Raw genomic sequence first — 22699 nt, forward strand, 5'->3', positions numbered from 1 at the left:
ATTCTGTAGAAATAGGAAGCTCCGAACCACTGGACCTGCACATAATAACCCAGGTTGATGTTGTAAATCCAGATGGATGTACGCTGTTAAGCGCATTTTACGGTTGCTTGTTTCACAGATAATCCGTCTCAATGAACACCCTCAAAACCCTGCGACGCGCTCGGTCCAACAGAGAGCCGCCTTCCAGGTGACAAGTCCAACGCGCTTTCTGATACATGAGATCGCGAGGAGCTCTTTTCTCTCTCCCACGCCCCCCCCCCCCCCCCCCCATAGCTCATAACGACTGTTTCCCGTGTGGAATAACGTGCAGAAAGCTGCAGGATGACGTCAAAACAAAGAGAGCTCCGATGAGATGATGAGGCCGGTGTAAAGATGGCCGATTCATGCGCCGGGTCCTCTTCTTAAACATTGTGTCTGCGTTAAAGCTTATCTTAATTAACATGTGATGATACTTTCTAATCCTCCAATTAGTGGAGGAGCATCTTCTGCAGCATCTGCCGGTTGCTCATTACACAGGTAAGACTCAGTAATGCAATTAGAATCCGCTTAGTATTTGGTAGATTGTGCTGCCACAAGACCTCAAAAAGGTCACGCCAGTAGCACGGCATTACACACGCAAGCTTCCTTCTTTGGTAATTCTTTAGACCATTTTACTGAATATATTCGTTTATTTTTTTTTAATATGACAAAATACGTTGATATAAAAGCCACTAAAAACACAATTTCCCCCTCAGCGTCTTAGTTTATTATTAGCACTTTAGATATACATTAAAGACATCTTACTTCAAGGCATTACCTCGGCTCTCAGGAAAATCCTGAAAACATAGGAAACAAAAACTGCAGCAGGTAACATAACAAATGCTCCCCCCCCCCGGAGAGGATCGTCTTGATTTCGATCTGTGTCTGATGAAACTAAGAGGAAATATACTGCCTCCCCCCCCCCCCCCCCCTCCCCCATGGGAAGGCAGAATGAGGCTTTAAACCTCTGTTTGCAAGCTTTCCCTTAACAGCCGGTCTCAGGGTGTGTTTTTTTTAAACATAAATCATTATCACTGCCGACTTTGGAGCCACAAACCATTGCCCTAATCACCGCAGCATTCTGGGGGCTACAATCTGTGACTCTTTTAAACAACAGGGTCACTCTGCTGCCCGAAATTATAGCATGAGCTCCATCAATGTGAAACACATTTGACTACAAATTAAAGGTTTAAAATAGAAGGATGGCGACATATCATTTTCTCTTAAATCGACTCCTGACTGCACAACTGTGACGGTAAAAGCAGTGCGGGATTGCAAAGAAAATAAATATATATAAATGAGAATGACGAAAGTGTGGGTAAAGGCAAACTAAATGAAAGCAGGTAAAAGGATGTGACAAGAAGACTGAAGCAGCTTGGCAAGGTGTGCCTTACTTAGACAATGACAAACCCAATACTTATTTTTAATATACTTTTAATAATGGCAAAAAATGTATGCACCCAAAACAAAATCCCAGTTCTGAAGCATCATGAAATAAAGTATATAATTCCAAAATAAACATTTTTCTGAAGAAAGCATGTCTGGATAATGCAATGAAACAAGGAAAATCGATTTTACCGACCAATTAAATACAAGAAATATCTTGTTGTGATGTGCTGTTACTTCCTAGAGCCCTGAGCGTTTTCTTGTTTTAATAAAATGCAATACCTTGAAAAGTACCAAATTGAAGCAACACAAAAAACTACAAAGCCAAAACAGATGCATCACCATCAAATAAATAAAACAAAACGGAAGCTTCTTTAAAAAAAAATCAGAGAAAGCTGCAAAGCCAAGTTTACCATTTAAACGGCCGCTGACAGCAAATACTGTGAAAGTTATGCTTTTTTTCATTTATGGAATTCTAACGATGAAGATGTCACTGTGAAAAGGGTACTTTTCATCTTTGCACATCTCAAGTCTGCAAATTGTTTTTATGATCGAAGCATCAAAGCAGGGAATACTCCAAAATGTACCCTGAGGTTCCCCGTTAAAGGTAAACTTCTAATTAGTTGTTTGTCACGTAGTTTCTCAGCTTGACCAGAAATGAAAACCTGCTTTGTAGACTCATTGGACTATTTTTTACCATGAGGAGTTATTAGTATTCATGTATGGGTCTGTTTGAGGATTTATAGCGGATTTATTGGATGGATTTATGTGGATTTACAGTATGTAATCGCAGGCAGTGGTAACAAATGTGGGAGCTTTTTTCTCTTGATATTATATTTGAATAGTACTTTCTTTGGAATCTCCTCAAACAGGAGCCCCATTCTGTCATTAAGAGAAAGGACTTCCGGCAAATTCTGCAACAATATATTATCTCCAGTGGAAAAACATTTCCCATTCAATCACAGCTAAGTAACTGCATACGTATTTAAAGCACTCAAAGTCCAACAAAGGTAATTGTAATCAAGAAATGAATATTTACATTTAATGCACAACATTTTCCATCAGTGGATGGAAATTCAGAAATCATTTAAATACTGATGTTTTACACCAGGATCAGTAAAAAAGTTAGCAAAAGAGTCCAAACATAATACTTTGTTAGAGAACAAACAACACAAATCCAACTATAAAACAACTGAGGATTCTTCATGATGAGAAAATATCTCGAGATCGTTAATATCTATGGCACCACTCCTCAAGTCAAGTGCAAATGATCCAAGAAAGGCAAAAAAACATGAACATACAGGAGTGGTAGAACTGATTTGAACATGGCTCTTGTGTTAATACCTTTACTTTCAGTGCATGCATCCAGTGATGGAACCGTCATCGTCATAAAAACAGGAGCCAGCTAAATTAAACAAATACAAAACGCAAAGAGGGAAAACAGACTTGTTGTGGGCTTTGATTTGTACCTTTTCAACAGGGTGATTTGGCACCGAGCGATGCGCCTGAACGAGGCGGGTAGCGTCAGCGGGTCAAGAGGAGGCGTGTCTCTGCCTCTGGCTTCCCGCTTTGCCCCTCTGCTTGTCGTACTTGAAAGAGATAATGAGGAAGACGAGCAAGGTGACGCCCTGGATGCCCGCCAGCAGGAAGAAGTAGTAGTGCAGAGAGCAGTCATTGATGTTGCCTGGAAGGAGAGAACGCAGAGACAAGTCATTATTAGGAGGAGGTACGTTACGTCTCAGAAAGCGAGACCGGCACCCAGATGAAGCTTAAAGACGCAACGGCAAAAATGACAAATATGGAAATTGGGAGAACAAAAGAGTCAGTCGCGACGTATTTAGAGGGCGACAGCGGGAGGGTTCTTTCATCACAAAGTACTGCAACGTGTTGAAGGAAAAGGCAAAGGTAAACGGCCACAAGCGCTCAAGTGTGGCAGGTTGTTGTGTTTTTTTTGTTTGTTTTTTTTGCGAGACATAAAAGGCCCACTCAAAGTTTGCATGACAGAGGAACGCGATGCTGTCAGGATACGGGAATAGGGGCTTGTTACTTCTCATCTCCGCCACGGTGAAACCTTCTGAAAGTGGAGACGGTTGACCCCGCGCTGACGACGTGGGGCACCGGCGTCAGAAATAACAGAGCAACCTCACAGCTGTGATTCCAACCGGGGGGAGTCTGTCATCCACGTTAAAAGGACGGCTTTGTTTCCTCGTGGGAATGGGATGCGATAAAACAAAAAAGTGGTGCATCCACTGTGATCGTCTGCTTGTAAGTGGGGGGAGGGGGGGGAACAAAAAGATGCTGCTAAGACTGAAAGCAGGGCGGGTATGATGAAACTGAGGGCGTACAGTTGGTTTCAACACACCTGTTTTTTCTTTCTGGGTTTGGAAACTTTAACCGTCTTAACCCTGGCTGCAGTGCCGATTGAAGTCGTCCGCATTCAGCAACACACACACACACACACACACACACACACACACACACACACACAGAGCGAGAGACAAATCCTGTTTTCGCCTGGCTGGGGTTTACATGAAGGGCAAAACAATAACAAAAGTCTCCACTGTTCAAGTATGGAGCCAATTGGATTGGCATTAGAGCAGCTTTTTTGTCCTCTTGACCATGTCAGGCAGATGGATTGACTTTGTATTCAACAGCAACAAGACATTGTGGGGTGAATGTCTTGTTACACAAAACCTCTAGAGCACATTGAAGAAGAGGCTTTTTGTCTTGACAGGCTCCACGAGGCACAGTTTGGGCAGTGGACAGATACCTACAGCTTAAATACTAAATGGGACTGCACGGCGCCATCCGCTCTCTTCCTCAAACATTGCCCATTAGCTCCTCCGAATGGAGCCGTCACACGGAACACAGCCAGCGAAGAGAGAGGAGCGATGATTTTCAATGTATAAGGTACGGCCCGTTCACTTGCAATGGAGTGTGTTTGAGTACAGCCTAATCACGCATGTCAATTTAGGGTTAATAGCCCCCAGGGTCAGGATGGAGCTACTAGACTTACGAGATATCCCATCTTACATTTGGGCTATTTCACAAAATAATCTTATGACACGCGGGTATACCAGTATACAATGCTAACTGCTTCCTTTAACTTTTTAAAGGCGTCACTTTACAAGAGACAGTGGAAAAGTTAAAAAGACACAGACAAGCCGTCGCAGAGAGACGAGCGAAATGTCTTTGGGGCAGACACCCGCCGCGTGGGCGTCTCCAGGAACACCTGCTATTCTGGCTCATGTTTTTATTGCGCAGAGGGCAAAAGGCGCTTGCTGAAGTCACACAGATCAGAGGGTGTGGTGAACACTAAATGCACTCTGAGCCAGTCACATCACCGGCCTTATCGCTCCGACGCAGCCGTTCCAGTCCCAGCGGAGCACGACATCAATGGCCCCACAAACGCTTCTGCTGGAAATCATGCCGCTGTCTGGGGGGGGGGGGGGTACAGAGCGCCACTACGCGAACACACAGGACAGAAAGTCGGTGGCTTGTGGTCAGAGATTTGAAATAAAGAAAACACAATGACTTAAATTATGTACGGTGGCGATAGAAATTGTTCATTAAGAAGCATTAAATCAATCCTTTGCAATGGTTACATTAAGGATGTCTCAGCGTGTTAGCAGAAGATCATTTTGGAAATAACTTGTTTAATAATAAATGTTTCCTCCTTTTTAACCCAGATAAATATGCCTTTATTAAGTCTTAATGCATTTTCCATTATTACTTAGCTGTTATTGAAAGCTTAATTCACTATATACAACGTTGATTTATGTGCTTGCGTGTAAACAAAGCCTTTTTTGTGTGTTGCTGACTGCTGTGTTCAGACTAAAACACTTTCCAGGTTTAAGTAGCAATTCATCAGGCTTAATTAACTGGATTTAGTTAATGGAACAGTGTGTCTATTTGCCATTTAACTATAGACTATTTGCCAAATTAAAGAGTTGTTTCCAGAAAACTCTTACGGTTATACTATTGAATGATTTCTGTATTTTCATAGGCTCTTCAAAATGAGTCACTGGAGGACAAGAGGGTACTGGGTATAAGACATTTTTAGCAGATTAATAAGTCAACAAATCAAAGATCGGACAAAGTTGTGATTTGAGACGCAAATACACATAAATCTGTCAAAACATATTATATGGACTGCATTTAACCGGCCTGTTAAATGCCAACAGCTGTGAAATTGTAACATCCTGTATAACATCCACCTTTGGAGGCAGCTGTCTCACAAAGTATCGCCAACACAGACAAACCTTCATGTTCTTGTACACGAGTTACGGGGACGTCTGCTACTGATCAGAGCGCAGGATTAACGAACTTGAAACACGTTATCCCGGCGCTTTGTGGGATCACCCTGTGTGATGCCACCAAGTGTATCGTGCGCATTAATCATTCTCTTTCCAGTCTGCGCGCTCTTTGTGGATGATTGGAAATCGAGCGGAATGAAAGTAACACTGACGTTCTCGTCAATTCAGAAGCGCGGCGCGGGGCCGTCTCCACGGCCCGGGAAGCTTTTGATGTAGGAACAGGGAGCCGAAGCTGTGAACCCCCCCGAGGCAGATGGGAAAACACGATACTTTGACCCCTTTCTTGGGTCAAACGTACTCCGTTGTCATCTTTGTTTAGTAAAAAAATGATCATTTTAGATTGTAACAAATAGACCGGGGAACCAAGGAGGTGTTTGAATAATTCATGCGATGAAAGGTGTTTGAGAGGAGAGCTTGGGGGGGGGGGGGAGAAACGAGAAGTGCATTAGCAGCAAAGGCGCTTGTACTTTCAATCGATAACTTCCCCTAACAGACCGACCGGGAGTCTCCCACTGCCGTCTTAATTAATAGAGCGGTGTGGCCTACGAAAAGCCGGGAATGTAGCAAACAAATTATGTCGAGGGAACAACCAGAGCGTTTACTAAAATGTGATCATTATTTATGTAAAGTGTAAAATGTTAGCGGTGTTTACAGCGGCATATTCGACACCCCCCCCTCCGAGTATGCCAGGCAGCGAATATCAACGTAAGAAAATGTGGTTGACCAAGCCTTATTCCGACTGCCGAGAGGATCTCAAGCTTTGCTCCAGATTTCCAAACTTCTCTCTGAACCGGGACTCAACGCATGCGAATAAAAACACTGAATCTAACAGCTTGAAAAACTGTGTACGGTTTCATATGTGTAAGGGGTCTGGATTTAATTTAGTTATATATTATGATAGGTTCACCCCCCCTTCTCCAAGTCCTGGCCCCATTCAAAAATATGGAGGTCAAACCTCCACATGTGGATCTGTTTTCCAGCTCCCACATAGAGAGGAACAATACTGCGATCACACTGAATGCACACGCAGAGGCTCAGCCATCTAATACCAGTAAACCTGTGGGACAATTTACCTGTGAGTGGGTTTCAGCACAGCATGCGAGTCCAGATGAAACGGGTCAATATCAATTCAACGTTGGAAAATAGATCACTTGATCCGGGCCGTAGGCTTGCTGACCCATCATAGTAATGCTTTAACGCATTCAATGCCACCCACAGCCTCATAATGCAATCACAGAGGGAATCAATGAATCTTTGTTTCAGCTATCAATAAATATTCTACGATTACCCTTCGTCGCATGAAACACATCGATGGATACTATTCTTTTCTTTTGTTGCCTCTGACATGGCTAATGCTTGCACCCCAAAAAAAATACGTTCTTGTTAGATTTGCATGATCTGACATTAAAGGCTTCCATTGAAGCATTGACATTTCCCCGAATGTGATCCGACACTTCATGAGCAGGATGTACGAATGTCAGCCCGCTCCGAGTGTCTGAACACGTCCCAGACATCTGATAGAAGATCAGTAACGACTTCAACACGGGTCACAGAAAAAAAGGCCCTTTTCTGTCACGTGACCATAGGAGCCCACAAATAAAAAAAAATGTAAAAACACTTGGACTTAGTGAAGAAAGTAAAGGTGGATATTTAATTGACTCGACTTGTGAGGTTAAAACGCCTCCATGGAGGAAGGGAAGAGCTGGTGTTATATGCATCAAAAATGCCAAATACCAGTGTGACAGATGACTACTCAACCAGATGGAACCATAGTGGGGAAACGATGTGCCGGCAGATTGGAAGGATCAATAATTTCAACACATGAGCTCTCTATGTTTTAAGTGGGAGCGCAGATGTAGCTGAAATATGGCAGCTCTTTTCCCCTAGCGCTTTGCAGACCCAAGTCCTGGACTTGTATTCACACGCGAGGTCATTCACACATGCTGTGTGATGGGAAAGTCATTTGCTTTTTGAGATCTTGCTGTCAAAGACATAATGTACACACGGCATGTGCAACATCTAAAAATGATTCCCATCTCGAATCACTGTGTAAGCATTTCTAGTGCAAGGGGTACTATGTGTAAGTCGAAGATTAACTAAGAACACTGCTCAATACCTTAAATCCCCAAAATGTATTTTGGTTAATTGCCTGCCCTTTACAGTATGTCATTATTTACGGGGTCTCGTTATTAGTATTAAATAATGTACACAAAATGATTAAGACATGTATTTGTTATTCATATATTAATTATTCCCTCTACAAAAAACACATTTGTGTACATCCCAAAATTAGTTTTCATAATATATAAACAAAATCCACAAATAAAAGAAAAATAAGATTTACTAAAATACTGATTCACACAGAACTATTTCTTGATGTTACAGGAATGCACAAATTTTTAAAAAGGATTTATAATGCAAAACACACTTGGTTGTTGTGAGATTGGAGTACTAACTGTTGAACCTGCATTTACAAAGTGCTCGTCGTCTGAAACTCTTTCCTTTATTTAAGAGGTCTGCAGCCTTTTCCACAAATCAAATTAGCAAAACCCCACAAGTTTTACATCCTTATATAATGAAAGCTTTTATTGTATATATAAAGTCAAGTGTGCATCGTTTAAAACTGAGAATGATCCGACTCCATAAGTGTGTCCCCAAACGGGTCAATTTCCTTCTTATTTGGATCACATGAAAACTGAAGCAACCAATCTTTATTCTTTATTCTTCACAAAGAATAAAGCATGCACGTGTATGGAGAGTTTCAGACTTGCTCGTTCTCTTTCCCATTCCCCGACCGGCTGCGGAAACCGTACCAAAAAGGTCAGACTAGATGGACTGTTGTTGCTGCAGACTAACATTAGTTAGAGCAAAGCGGGGAGAGAAGGAGCAACAGCACAACAGAGAGTTGAGCAAACCAACCCCCCCCGGGCGATGCCAGCCTAGCAGTGGCATCTCCGTGTAGCGCTCCGGGGAACAGCTTTACTTATCCGCGGCTATGCAATCAGACCCCCGGCCTGTGATTAATGTTGCTCATCTGTCTTGAGGCCCTGTACAGTCCACTACAACTTAGCACAGCTCATCCAAAGGGGTGTTTACTGCACACTATTCTGCCCGCGGCCATTGAAATGAGTTGAATCCATTCCACCCAGAGAGCTGTGAGATGTGGAAGAAGCTAACGTGCAACAAAGTGTGAGAAACAGCCACAAAAACAAGCCGCGTGATCCCCGACTGTATTTAATGTGTTTTTTCATCAGTGGCCAGGAGGATGTTTTGTTCCATTTCTGCGGCTCACCTTTTTAAATGCCTTGTTTTGAGAAGAAAAAAAAAAAAAAAGTCTTACAGGCAGTCTGGCTCTAGTTTGAATGCCCCTCGAGTGAAGCAAGGCTGAGCAAAGGATGGATTTATGAAGCGTGCCAAGCATCTTCCAGTGCTAACATCATCAAAAATGCCCCCCTACCTGCCGGCACACTGTATTAATGAGCTATTAGGCGTTTGTGGGTAAACAATTTACAGTGTTGGCTTATTTACCGCATGCTCGGAGAAAAGTGCATCTGGGTTGGGAGCCTCCTCTCGCCAGGGAGCCCATCCATCTGCTGCCACCGCCCCGCTATTCATCCCACCACTCGGACAGATTTACACAAACCCTTTGTTGTTAGTCTGACGTGTCTATTTATTATTGGAAACACTCTTAAAACGAGAGGTGTGCGCGGGATGCCGTCCCCCTCTCTCTGCATCTGATTTGAAAACTCTGAAGGGGATTCTTAGATCGGCACAAGCGACAAGAGGTCAGTGCGTCGCTGAAATCGATACAAACAATTCTATTACCAGTCCATACAGTCAGTCGATGTGCAAAGTCAATAGTGCACTCCACATGCACCGAGCATCTAACAGCAGGCTTGACAACTGTAATGCTGAATTCAGGGGGATTATGGGCAGCCCTAAGAAAACTCTGAGTGAAGATCAATCACCCCGAAGAGATTTTGAAGCGAGGAGCTTCTTTTTTTAAACGTAATCCCGGGCAAAGTCATGTTTCCCATGAGTCCTCATGCCTGTCGATGGGCTGAAGGTTCAAACAATACGGTAATTTGCTTGTTTCTGTGCAACATCAGAACTAGAGTTGCACGGGGGCGCAAAGTTTCCACTAAATTTCTGGGAACTTTCATGGTGAAGTAAAGTAAACTATAAAAAAAAAAAAAACTATTGGGTGGTGTGTCCTGCCCCCTCCTATAGTTTTTTATTGTTTAAAATTCTCTGTAGGTGCAGAACCAAGACAGACCCTTTTCATACTACATATATTCCTGTGATATTGATTATAGCCCATTTAATCAGTGTTGTTTCCTGCCTCGTGTGTGTGTGGTTGGTAAGGATCACTACATGCACATTAAGTGAATAAGCTCCAGTATGCTCTTACCAAAGTCTTTGTGGGATGACATCCAGCCAATCTCCTTGACGGACACAATAGCCAGCAAACCGGAGCCCACAAAGGAGCCAACCCCAGAGAAGAAGAAGAAGAGCCCCATGATGGCACTCTGCATGGACTTGGGGGCTGCAGAATATGCAAACTCCAGGCCTGCAAAAAATGAGAGTAAAAAGAGTGGGATGGTTCAATTGTTGGGTATAGAGCATTGAAAACAGTGTATTTGCTATGTCCTGTAGCAACATGCTACAGCCAGTAATAGTGTAATGTAGCCAGTTACTTGATGCTGCTTAGTCTTACGCTTTGTCTGCGAGAGTGGAGTAAACAAAGTTGCACAATCTACTGAGGCGTGATGTCTTTCTTCACGCTTCTATGTAATGTGGTTCTGTTGACACGGACTGTATTCCACGTGAGACTAAAAGGATTTCTTGGCAGCTCATTTTCAACGAGGCACTGGTTTGTGGTGCCATTGTTTGGTATCGACTCGGGTCGTCAGTGTTCTCAAAAAATATATTTTACTCCTGGAAAAACGCATCACTCAGTATTTAATGTGTCATGATGGCCAAAGGACCCAAGAGAAAGAAAGACACACCAAAGAAAAAAAGTGTGTCGTTTTTGCCTAGAGATCGGTTTGCCTGCTAGCTGACATTGATAATTTCATGGCACTTCAAACATGTGATTTTTCAAATGAAGGCCTATAGCTACATCTGTCAGTACAGATTAGGGAGCTGCAGTTAAATACATTTGCCTTCAAGACCTTCCTTGGAGGGGGACATTGCTCATGAATGTGACGAGCGGTACACGTACAGATTACCTGCGCTAGTCGCTTACAAAAAGAAAAAGAACGAGATAAGAGCATGGCATACTGTTATTACTCCATCGAAAGCACAAGTGACCTTTCCAAAAGTTCACAGTGATACATTTGTTTGTGTCCTAAGCTAACCTTTCGATTGCAAAACCACACTGGTCAATAGCTACACCTGTCACGAGGGACAGCAAAGGTTGGTCAGGATTCTAGACGCAGCTTTGCACAGACTAATACGAAACATATGTGGAAAACGGTTCTTCTCGGTTTGTGACAACAATAATTCAAGAAAACAATCAAAATGAGCGCAACCTTTTTCAGCCAAAGAGCAGAAGTATTTAGGAAAAAATGAAGGCATTAAAAATGCATAAATATTTGTTCCTCCCAAGGCCATCGTTGGAGGGGAAATTTTCTTTTTTACTAACATTACCCTTTAACATTTTAAGACGTGCAATACATAATTAAAATATAAAAGGGAATTATTTTGTCAAGTGTTTTTTTTCCTTCATTTTCTTGTTGCCGTAGACAAAAAGCAGAGAAACTGGGGCCGTGTACAATGGCTGAATTACAGAGTCGTCCTAAAGATTGGGGATTGCGGCAAGGATGTTCGACGGCACCAGAGGTTTCAAACGGATTTATTCACGCCGAAGAATACCAAGGGGAAATAGTGCTCTTAACCAGACATATGTCACACTTCTGTCACAGAATTTTCCTTTAGGTAAGCCGTGAGGGGATGGTATGGGGGGAGAGAGGAGAGCGAGTCTATTTTGAGGATCCCTATAGCTTTGTTATGTCTGGATTTGCCTTTCATGGGGACTGTGATACTTTAGTGCAAATTCCAAGTGTTAAAGAAGCCTTATGGAGTGAATGTGTTTTTCTGTTTGTTTAAAACACCCCACATTGGCCGGTTCTGCTTGATAATCCATCCACAAAAAAAAATGTCTTCAATATTTATGGTTCAATCTTGACTCTTGATATAGAAAGAAGGCAATTGCTATATAGAAGAACCTAAGAACAGTATGACCCATTGTAATAGGAGAATGACTCAATCATGGCTCCAGGGCTTAACAAATTTGAACCACTAAGAGAGCTGAGACCTGAAGGGATGATCATTGTAGAGGGAAAGACAAAGGCAGAGAAGAAACCTACAGACATACAACAGATAGATAAACACAGTACCAGGCAGATCTTTTGTTTTTTCTATAATCACATCTTTGCATTTCTCACAGACCCGCACTACCCTCTTTTTATTAAAAAGGAGACAATGTTGGTGTTGCTTCCATTCTTGTCTTAGATTTTGCAGTCGCTATTTCCTTTCACATTCGACCCACTTTGTCACATTATTGTATTACTGGAACAATTTGGCCTTACTCTCTATGGCTTTTAATGAAATAGCATTTCATGTTAAAGTCAAAGCTTACCAGAAAAAAAAGGAACATTTTTCAGCTGATCCCTCAAAATTACCAAAAAGAAGTCCGTCTGAGTTCAAAAAAAGAACTATTCTGACCTGCTTTGATGCAATGCTTTCCTTTTAATCATTTCTCAGAAAAGAACAGGAAATCTATTTTTCAGAAAATGCAAACATTTCCAGTGAAGGATTGTGGGATCTTTCTTTGAATGATATTGACGGAGATGAATCGTCTAAGCAGCCACCATAATACAACATTTAATCCAAAATCAGACCTGGAACTATATTCAGAAGTCATGTAAACAATCTCATATTTTCTTCTGTTGGTAGAAGATTAAAACCACTCACAAAAGGATTTCAACCCAGCATTAAGACACAATACACTGAATAAGGATTATTACCCTCGTAGCACTCTTTCCATGCAGATTGCTCTGTGCCTGAACTTCCAAACTAATACGCCAATAGAGATTAATCAAACTTAGTCAGGGCTCCACAGTGAGATATTTGTCAACATGCAGATTTATTAACGCCCTTTAAAATCAATGAGCTGGGCCGATTTATTATATTGTCTTTTTACTTTGGCCAGAATTCATTAGAAGCCACAGTATAATGTCTCTAAAGTGGAGGTCGACACCCTCTAGAGACACACTATCATATTCTATGAATTGCAGGGTAATGCGTCTCTGTGAGCAGTGTGGAAGCTGAGGTCGCATGCTAATTGGATAATTAATGGTTGAATTTGCAGTCCAGTGTATGTCAGTACAATTTGTCAAGTTTATCTCTCTTGAGTGTGATTTAGTATGGGAGGAAGGCAAGGTGCATAGATTAGAATTACTATTCCCAATGTTGATATATATGTTAGCCGTGCAGACCCTCAACATGGAGAGGAGAAGTTCCTGTTATGATGTTAATTGGGTTGTCACTGTGACTATAGCCCTCCGGGATACGTGGTTCGGTGTAAAGTGCAAATCTGTCCTTTCATCCATCTTATTTTCTCCCGGAGGTTTGGAAATAAGCAGAGTTTACGCATTCATCACCATCCTTGCACTCTGCTCAGAAGAATAGCCAGTGCGGTTTTTAGCCCACAGTCCGTTCAGAGCGGCTCCCTACCAGCTCAAAAGCATGGAGGCTAATCCCTGGAGGATCCTGCATTTTAGAATTATTCTGATTTATCCCGTCTACCTGACGGAGGTGCTGAATGACACACACACAGGAGAAATCAAACCACTGTACCTGCAATGCTGGCAAAGATTTCGCTGATTCCTATGAGCACATATTGAGGAATTTGCCACCATATGGGTAAATCTGCCGCGTGGTAGATAACGTTGCCGAGCACCTGGTCAATGGTACCATTTGACTTGATGATCTCCAGCCGCTTGGTCTCCAAAATACCTGAGGGGAAAGACACAGAAAGAAATGCACATCAGCACAGTTAAGGGGGGGGGGGGGGGGTCGAAATGTGGATAAAGCCCAGATGGGGAGATTCTGCATCGTACTCACTGAAGCAAAAACAGGGCTGAAGAATCACACGCGACAAACAGCCTCAACACCACCAGAGTTCATGGATTCAGTGACAGTTCATTAGGTATTTAACCAGTGTTGAGACGATCCTACCACTTCATTAAGACATAAAAGCTTCCATATTACGGCAGTTAGTAACGGAACAGTGCAGACGGTTCAATAATTACAGCCAAGTAGTTGTCATCAACCACTGCTTTATTGGATGAAGCTATTATCATGTAACCAGGGGCTATTCCCAAATAACACCCAGAGACAGCCTCCTATCATAACTACAGTTAATGCTGTATTTGAGAGGAGTTGCGGCCTTGTAATCCGGCTATCCTATAATACCAGCTGTCCATCTCAGAGAGTGGGGCCACTGGGCTGCCTAGAGCAATCACACTATGAACACAACCCCCCCCCCCCGACCAAACATCACACAGCAGACAGCGCAGTGTGATCCCCGGCGACTGCTCCATTAAAAGAAATAATTAAAGACATATATAGAGACACTTTTGGACACCTAAAAGCCATTAGCCAAAGCAGATTAACATATACAGTTCAGAGAAAGTGATAAAACATGCTAAAAAAAGAAAATCTTTTCAGTGCAGCTTTTCCGGGCCGGGCCCAGTGTGTGGTTGAAATCTGGGACTGTTGTACAAGCGGATCACAGACAGCACACTGTCGACTTGACAGCGTGTCTTCTGCTGTCCCTTTTTGCCTCATGGGAGGTCCAGCTGCCCTCCTGCACCACGTGTCAAGTCAGCCAGCTGAAACCGTGCGAGGATATCGTGACAAATTCCTGCGCATTCGTTTGCACGAGATGATGATTTTTAACAGCACAGGTGTGGCCGACGGTGACCCCGACACAGAGTGCCAGGCTAACGATGCGATCTGGCTATTCTCTAAGGCAATTGATGCAGCAGTCATTCACAGATTTCCATCCCTCAGTCTCCAAGCACAAAAGCTAGTGGACGGATGCAGATAAGCACTGTGGACAGTGACAAAGACCGCTGAGGGAAATGCAGTTTTGCAATGTAATCACGGTGCAAGGAAGCTCTCAGGAGTCTGTGTGTGTCAACTGAATTTATGTGGAGGCAATGCAAGGCATAAAAGGCCCAGGGAATTATTCTTGGATGAATAATTGTTTTACGAATAAGATGCAGAAACAATGGAATTAATACGGTATACTGCGCTACTGTGTTGGCTACTAGTTTTGTATTCACCTACTGTACAGATCTGTGACCAATGGGCGGACGACTGCAGCATCATAAACCCTTTCTCTCCACTACCAGGACTCAAAATAGCTGTCCGCCATATTCACAAATTCATTAAGTCTGAATTCAAATGCAGGGATTTCACTTTCTTTCAAGAATCCAAATGGAAAAGGGAGATAGGTAAATAGGGTTTGAACATCAGAAAATGAACATGCTGGAGCACCTTTCCTTCCAGAAATGCTCATGTCCCCTGAAGAGAAAAAATAACTTTAAACCGGAAAGTAGACACATTAGAATCGGTTCACTGTGATTGAAAAGGATGTTTTTCATGGGTTAAGTCAGGCTTTAATAACTTGCTAGAACATCTTTAGACTCTCTTAACACACTTTCTCATTTCTTCTTCTCCATGTTTATATGAAATACGAGTTTAGTCCATCACCTTTTCCTCTCTTACCCTTAAAGGTAAAGGCAGAGACCACGCAGACGTTTAGCGGGTTATTCTTCCCTTTCATCCATGGATCATTCTCCCCTCTTACATATATGCTTGAATCAGGAACGACTAAAGGACGACCTCGGATTTAAGCTTTCAAAGGGTCAGCTTTCAACATATATAGAAAAATACAAAGTTTCTTTTAAGAGAGATTTATTAAGAGAGACGTATTTATCTGTTGACTGTGTGACCTTCTGCACGTTCTGTCATTACATGACCATTAAAAAGCAAACATAACTATCTTTATTGTGCAGATGTGGATTTAAAGTGCTACACACATGACACTACATGATAATCTCCTTTAGCAGCTCCAGTGTGGCAAAGTCCCCTCATATGGCCACTAATGCAGAAAGCAAAACCCAAGTTTCCGTCAATCTGGACTAACAAAGTGCTTGGTAAATTTGCTCCTCAGTCTAATAGGCGATTTAAGGGTTTAATATTATTAACGACATAAAGCAAATAAGGTAATATGATAAGCTATCTAAAATGTATTCCTTCTTTTTAAATTGCACAAACAAGATATTTAATTAACTTTACTTAATACAATGTTATTTCCCCCCTTACAATTGTTGTCAAAACTGATTCAGTGCAGCGTTAATAGTAAATTGGCAACCTGGTTGAAGCCTACCAGTCAATATCTAGAAGGTCAGAAATAGCAGCAGCAGAAAAATAGTTCATATTCTATAAGACGGTGTACTGTGCGAGAGAAAAAGGGCAGTGATTGTGGAAATATAATGTGCTTTGATTCTCAGGAGTGTTACTGATTTGCTTTCTTTCCTTTCTCCCTGCCCTCGGGCACGTTTCTCTCAAAAGACTTGAGCCTGAATGCATCAATGCCGTTGACAGGCCTGGCTAAGACTTTACTTCCAAAATAATCCACCGTCTGAAAGTGAATACGACTAAGCAGCGCTGCCGCATTCGGGTGCAGTCACTCAGGACCAAAAAGTAAGATGCCACAGCTCCCCGTGTGCTCTGCATGGCCAGGGGGAAAAAAAACTCAAAAGCATCGGCAGCGTCTTTTCCCTTTTGCGTGTTTCAATTCAGACAATTCATACAACTGAGACAGACTGACTATCTGCCAGGTTCCGCAAAAATAAACACAGTAGAGGCCACTACATAGCCAAATACCTGTTAATCAAACTCACCTGAGCAACAATATTCTGTTAGAAACGTATGTATTTGTGCCACCAAAATAGTATTAAAATGAGAACTAAAGCCGCATCGCTGGTTGAGTTGGAAGCCCTGACTGCATGTGGCATTTACCACAAGCGGCAACTTTCGATGCTTCATCCGTGTTTGTTGGGCACGCTCATGTGACACTGTTTGCGACTGCGCGGCAACGGCGTTTCTGCTTTTGCACTCACCCGCTGCCACGGCCGACCACATGACAAAGAACATTCCCACTGCGATCCTTTTTAAAGAAGAGGGCAGCAGGCCGCGGCGTTTCAGGATGGGGTCCACCACTTTGTCCTTAAGAGGAATCAGCATAAGGATGAGCACTGCGTCAAACATGGTGAGCCAGGCCGTAGGGAAGCGGAACGTCATCTGGGGGATGCAGGGGAGAGGGATGAAGAGCATCAGAGCATGAGGACTACAGAGAATCAGTGGATTCCAACATAGTGAACCATGTGTTTGTTTGCAAATGTGTGTATGTGTGAACATGGGGTTTGACATTGCTTTGGCACCCCCAGGTGGTCAAAACTAAGCATATGGAAATGAAAGATATTTATTTGTTGTATGGACGTATACTTTTTCTACACAAGTGAACTCAAAAATAAAAGATTTGCGCACAAACGTAGCACTATAAATCGCAAGCAGACAGGATGACATATCAATCTGAGAATCCATTGTAAGCATACAAATGATCCACAAGTTGAGGCAATATCCCACTGAGTGAGCAATGAAAGACTCCAAACTGCTAGAGATGTTTTTTTGCAATTCAAATTCCAAGGACCATCTGAGCTCCTGATGTGTCTTGATGTGGTTTAACACGTCTGATAGTATCATTTGTTCTGAAATTGAATTTACATTTCTTGAAATAACCGCTAGCAATCCGTAACGCAGCTCCTTGTAGAGTGCTTTTCTCCTTTGTTTTTTCATTACCATATTCAAAATGATCAAAAAGTGCTTCAGGGGATCCTTTCTTAAACGAATCAAGTGTGCCATGAATGGCAAAGGTGTGCCAGCGATGAGGGGTCCCCAAATGGATTATACGTATTACTGTACTTACACAATATCTCCATATATATATATATATATATATGGAGATATTGTGTAATATATATATATATATGGGTTAATTAAAAGTGCATAACAAAAAAATTACAAATGCAAGTCAAAATGCAATGCAAGTGAATCACATGCCACATTAAAGACGTAATCGAAGGATTTTAATTCTACCCAATTCCAACCCATTTACCCTGCCACTCAGTTATTATAACTTGTTGGGGCACCATTTGTTCAGATTTCTAAATGTTGAAATGTGTCAGGTGTGAGGAGGTGGGGGAGCACATCACAGACAAATCTAATCTCACTTCCCTTTTGAGAAGTGTTGAGGCCAGCGGCAGAAAAGGATCAGTTTTGTTTGTTTATTTTAGATAAATGGTATAAGAAGGGGGGTAAAACTGCAACATAGTTCTTAAACACAGATAAACGTGGGGGAATATGAGTAAACAAAACAAACAGTTTAAATGCCTCAGGGTATTGCAAAATGTATGAAAACATTTCCCATGCATTCAGCACTAGTTTAGATAATGGTGGATTGTAAACGAAAGGGTTTCACTTCACATTTCAATGAAGTCAGCGCACTTCACCATCACGTAGGAGCATGCCTCCTCAAAAAAAAGGAGAACTGGTGCACTGTACATACAACACATCTTTTGTATACAAAAGCATTTTTCCACTTCTAGATTTTAGAAGAGCTGTCTACCATGTCCAGTAACGGGGGATCATCAGTCATCTAAGGGCTCCAGAACATATCGTACAATCAGTCAGAGGGAGACACTCGTACAGCTGCAACGCAAGAAGGAACAGTTGGAGGCGCCTCATCGGGGAGAAGGACAGCCACAGCCAGGTTGCCGATCTGCGAGGTATTAGTCTGCAAAGTCTTAATTCCCCAGACATTACAAACCTTTGCTGCTGCCTCCAGCTGTTGCTTACCAATGTGTATCAGTGACCTACTGACTCTATTGTCAGTGAAGAATCTAATTCAAACCTACTTATGACGAGGCAGGCTGGAGACCTAAAACTGGCCCTGTGACTTGATTAGAATGAGACCGTAGTTGCTTAACATGTCACCACACTGCCACTTTTCTTCAAAGAAAAGGAAAAGGAAAAAAGGTACCCGGACCAAGGTCACACCAACTTCAGGTTACCTGGTGGGAGTCAGCAGAGATGTTTGAGGCGCTATCAGGGATCCTCAGATGGAGGCTCTGCAGGACGTATGTTGTCTGCATCTGCAAAAACATAAAGGAGATTAGAGACTCAGCAGGAGGTAATTCTCCACTTCATGGACCACCAGGGTGTCTCCAATATTGAAACGCAAAACAATCTTCCAACGTGTTAAATCATTGCTTGTGCATAGCTGCATCCAGGAAGCTTATATTGGATTCAATTTAAAGTGGATTACCTGGAAGTACACAGTCCAGTATGGGATAAGGGCGAAGAAAACTGGGAGAATTTTCACTAGGGATTTCACTTCCTCTACTTTCTCTTCCGGATATTTTCCTCCATAGGTGATTTTGGCACTGTCTAGCAGGTTCGGTTTGTTGCTTAAAGAAATAGAAGAGAACAAATATCTTTCGAATACTATTTTCAAACAAGGAATTTATCATATAATTTAAACAATTAAAATATTGTTGTGTTCTCTGTGTAAAAATACACAGAGAACACGCTATGCTAATACAAGTGCGAGACTTAATCAGCCTTTTCCTTGAGGAAGACCTAACCCGTATAGGATAGAAACTGCATTCTAAAGCCTATAATCTACATCTCTGGAGAAAATGTCTTATTATGGAATTCTTGAAAGGCTGCGGGATCAGCCAACTTAAAATGTTCACCATTAGAAAATAAAAGACGTATACTGGGGGAGGGGGGGGTTCAAAGAAGGCTTTAACCCAACGGCATAGCAACAATACCTAGCTGTGATATTCCTGTGTAGCCACCAGCCCACTTAACTTTGCCGTGAACAAAGATACTTGCTGCACTGTTGGGAAGAGCCTCCCCAATGAGATGGATGAATGCTTTGCGACACCTCAGTTATCGGAAGCATGCCGTTTGTCATTGAGGGAAGGACTTTACCCCTTTTACTGCCAGACACGATATAGTATGATTTCATCTATTTCCCATTCCTACATATAATGCGGTAAAAGGATTTTACGACGGCACAACGCTCTTACCGGAGCAGGTTAGGCTCCTTTGGTTTCTTCGAGCAGCAGGCGAAAGTCAGGATCTTGAACATATCTGTGAAGGCGCTGCCGTCAGCAGGCTTGGTGATGAAGACCGTACGACCCAGGAGAAAGACCAGGAAGGAGATCCCGAGGCACACGGTGGGAATGATGTAGCCCAGCTCAAAGTTGAAGTTCTGCTGTATGTAGGCCACACCTCCCAGAGACACGATGGCTCCTAAGTTGATGCACCAGTAGAACCAGTTGAAGAATCTGCGAGTGGCCTCTGGTCCTTTGTCTTTGACCTAAGAGCACAGCATATGACCAATCATGTAATTGTATGTTGGGGGGAGGTCACGGGGGGAGAATTTAATTTAATTTGTGGGAAAATTGTTGAACTCCTAACATTGCTCGAGTTGTGCATCGTTCAAAAACAGACCCACGGATGACATCACATGAGAATATTTAACCTTTGCAGCCCTACCTACGTACCCGTAGCCATATGGAATGGATAGAAGTACAAGGCCACAACATAGGGAGAGTTTTTCTTTAATCACGATAAGATAAGGGATAACTGAAATAACAATATTCCATTTGCTTACTAACATTGCAATGCATTTAAGTAAATCGCTCTGCAGTTCTGTAGTGCCAGTTAAGAAAATAATCATCATGCACAAACTGACCACCCGATATATGTTTTACTCGTATAATACATAAACAGAGCAGCTCCATTGTTTAGCTCCTGCATTTAGTTTTGACGCAATATCAATTAGTGTAAGTGGTTGTTACGCTGTGCTTCTTTTCATTTGAGGATAATACAAAATCTAATTTACTGTCTTGTTTCAGTCCTGACCCTCCATCAAATACACAATATGATCAGAACATCAATAGGTCCATAGGCTACAATACATTTACTGTGACTCATGAAAACACAGGAAAGTCAGACAATGGCCATATCGTATTCTACCTCCTGTATGCCGATTTAATTCGGCGTCTCGGATCTCCCTCTAATGTATGGGTTTTGCTTGATGTTGTGCACTGTGTCTTCTTGAACACAATCAAACAAGGAGCATTCACAAACTCGTGAAAATGTTGTAATTTGCAGAGGGCTCAAGGACTAATCACATTTGCTAGTCCCCTTTGAAAAGGTTTTACTCTCTCATGGTTGGATTATTTTGAAAAACAATGACCCCATTGATGAACTTTCTCATTTCAATAACTGTTCTGAAGAGGGGATGACAGTATTTCATCACCAAAAAGATTTGCTGTCTATTCATCAACGCCAACGGGTCATTAAAGGTTTTGTACTGATATCAACGATAACTTTGGTTGTTTTCTGTCAGCTTTATAATGGAAACACTAATAAGTGCCCATGCTGATGAAGACCATGCAGGTCTAAGTGACCTGTCATGGTGCAAATCAAATCCATCACATGACATGTCTGACCTCCATGATGTCACACTGCGCACCCAATCGCATGCAGGCCTGTCAGATTGCCGTGTCCACTCCCAGCCTTCCTTATTTACAACAGACTTTGAGTACTGAAATGAACACATTACATACTCTACCTGATCTGCCCCAAAGGGGGTGATGTTGGACTTGACAGTACCCACGCCAAATGCGATTAAGACAAGCCCACCATAGATTGCCGGGCCACAATATGCCGAGCGAATGGGGCAGGTTACATTGCTTGGAAGGGTACTGTTTGTGCTCAGACACTCAGCAGGCTGAACGGGAAAGGCCATCTCCTCTCCACACAGCTGTATCCTTGTGTCTTCATTAGAAATAAAAGGGAAAAACAGCATGCCTAGAAAATATAGGATCAAGCTTGAAGCAATTGTCCAGAATTTCCCCAGGTACGCATCCGCCAGCCAGCCTCCAAATGGTGAAATCAGGTAGGTGACTCCCATGAACATCAGAGGCGCCTGGCTGGCCTGGGTGCCCTGCCAATAAAAGGGACTGCTATTGAGGAAAAGGACCAGATTTGATGTGATGCCGTAGAATGCAACCCTCTCCAATGATTCAGCAAGCAGGATGGCCGCACAAGCAAGTCTTCTTCCCTGGAAAACCGAGGGTGGCGAAGGTCTACTGATCCCAGAGTCCAATAGCGGGGTGCTTTCGTTTTCATCCCTGTTGTTGGCCATTCTCGAACAACTTTGGGATCTTCTTGACTATGTTGAAAAAGAAGGTTAAACACCTGTGAAGAAAAATAGAGAGGAGCTCAACATTCTGGTTAAACGTTGTCCTGGAGGTTAACATTAAGAAGACGGCTACGTTAGCTTTACTGAAGAAGACCTTCTTTCCTCATCATTTAACGTTAACTTAACTTTTAAATTACGTGTACCGAGTACAAACTCTAAGTAAGCTAGCTAAGGCGACATGAGACGTTAGTGAGAAGTGGGTTTTACGTTACCTTCTTTATTTATCGAAATTCGTCCTAGTGGTCTTGGAATATCTCCATAAACAAAGATTAAGATTTACCGCTCAAACGCTTAACTTGGTTCTTCTTTAAATGAGCACTTTGTCAAAGGAGAACTGGAAGTCAACACAAACCCGCGTTGGTCGCGTGACACATAGCTCACAGTCAACAAACGGTCACACTCGCGTCGCTCGAGAAACGATCTACAAGTGAAATGTACCCGAGCAGACCTGTTCAGCGGACCGGCTGAAGCCTATCCATGTGGTTTGGAAGTCTTTTCCGGTCACGCAGACGTACTATCTACAGAAGGAAGTGGTAAAAGAGGATTTTTTTTTTTT

General features: G+C 42.5%; 1 protein-coding gene across 2 annotated transcripts; it reads right to left on the bottom strand.

Moving 5' to 3' along the window:
• Nucleotides 1–1434: 1434 nt before the first annotated feature.
• Nucleotides 1435–22699, bottom strand: slc15a4 (solute carrier family 15 member 4). Of its 2 annotated transcripts, none has more exons than XM_037483595.2 (9): nucleotides 22592–22699; nucleotides 21511–22139; nucleotides 19955–20247; nucleotides 19186–19327; nucleotides 18932–19012; nucleotides 16922–17102; nucleotides 13584–13742; nucleotides 10132–10290; nucleotides 1435–3088 (listed from the first exon to the last, which is right to left on the bottom strand). In XM_037483595.2, the coding sequence occupies exons 2-9, from the start codon at nucleotides 22084–22086 to the stop codon at nucleotides 2937–2939; spliced, it is 1743 nt and encodes a 580-aa protein (XP_037339492.2). In that variant the 5' UTR covers nucleotides 22087–22139; nucleotides 22592–22699; the 3' UTR covers nucleotides 1435–2936. The 2 variants fall into 2 exon arrangements, with proteins under 2 accessions (XP_037339492.2, XP_037339490.2); XM_037483593.2 differs by lacking the exon at nucleotides 22592–22699 and adding an exon at nucleotides 22356–22570.

This window comes from Pungitius pungitius, chromosome 5, assembly GCF_949316345.1.
Source record: "Pungitius pungitius chromosome 5, fPunPun2.1, whole genome shotgun sequence".
Taxonomy (NCBI): domain Eukaryota; kingdom Metazoa; phylum Chordata; class Actinopteri; order Perciformes; family Gasterosteidae; genus Pungitius; species Pungitius pungitius.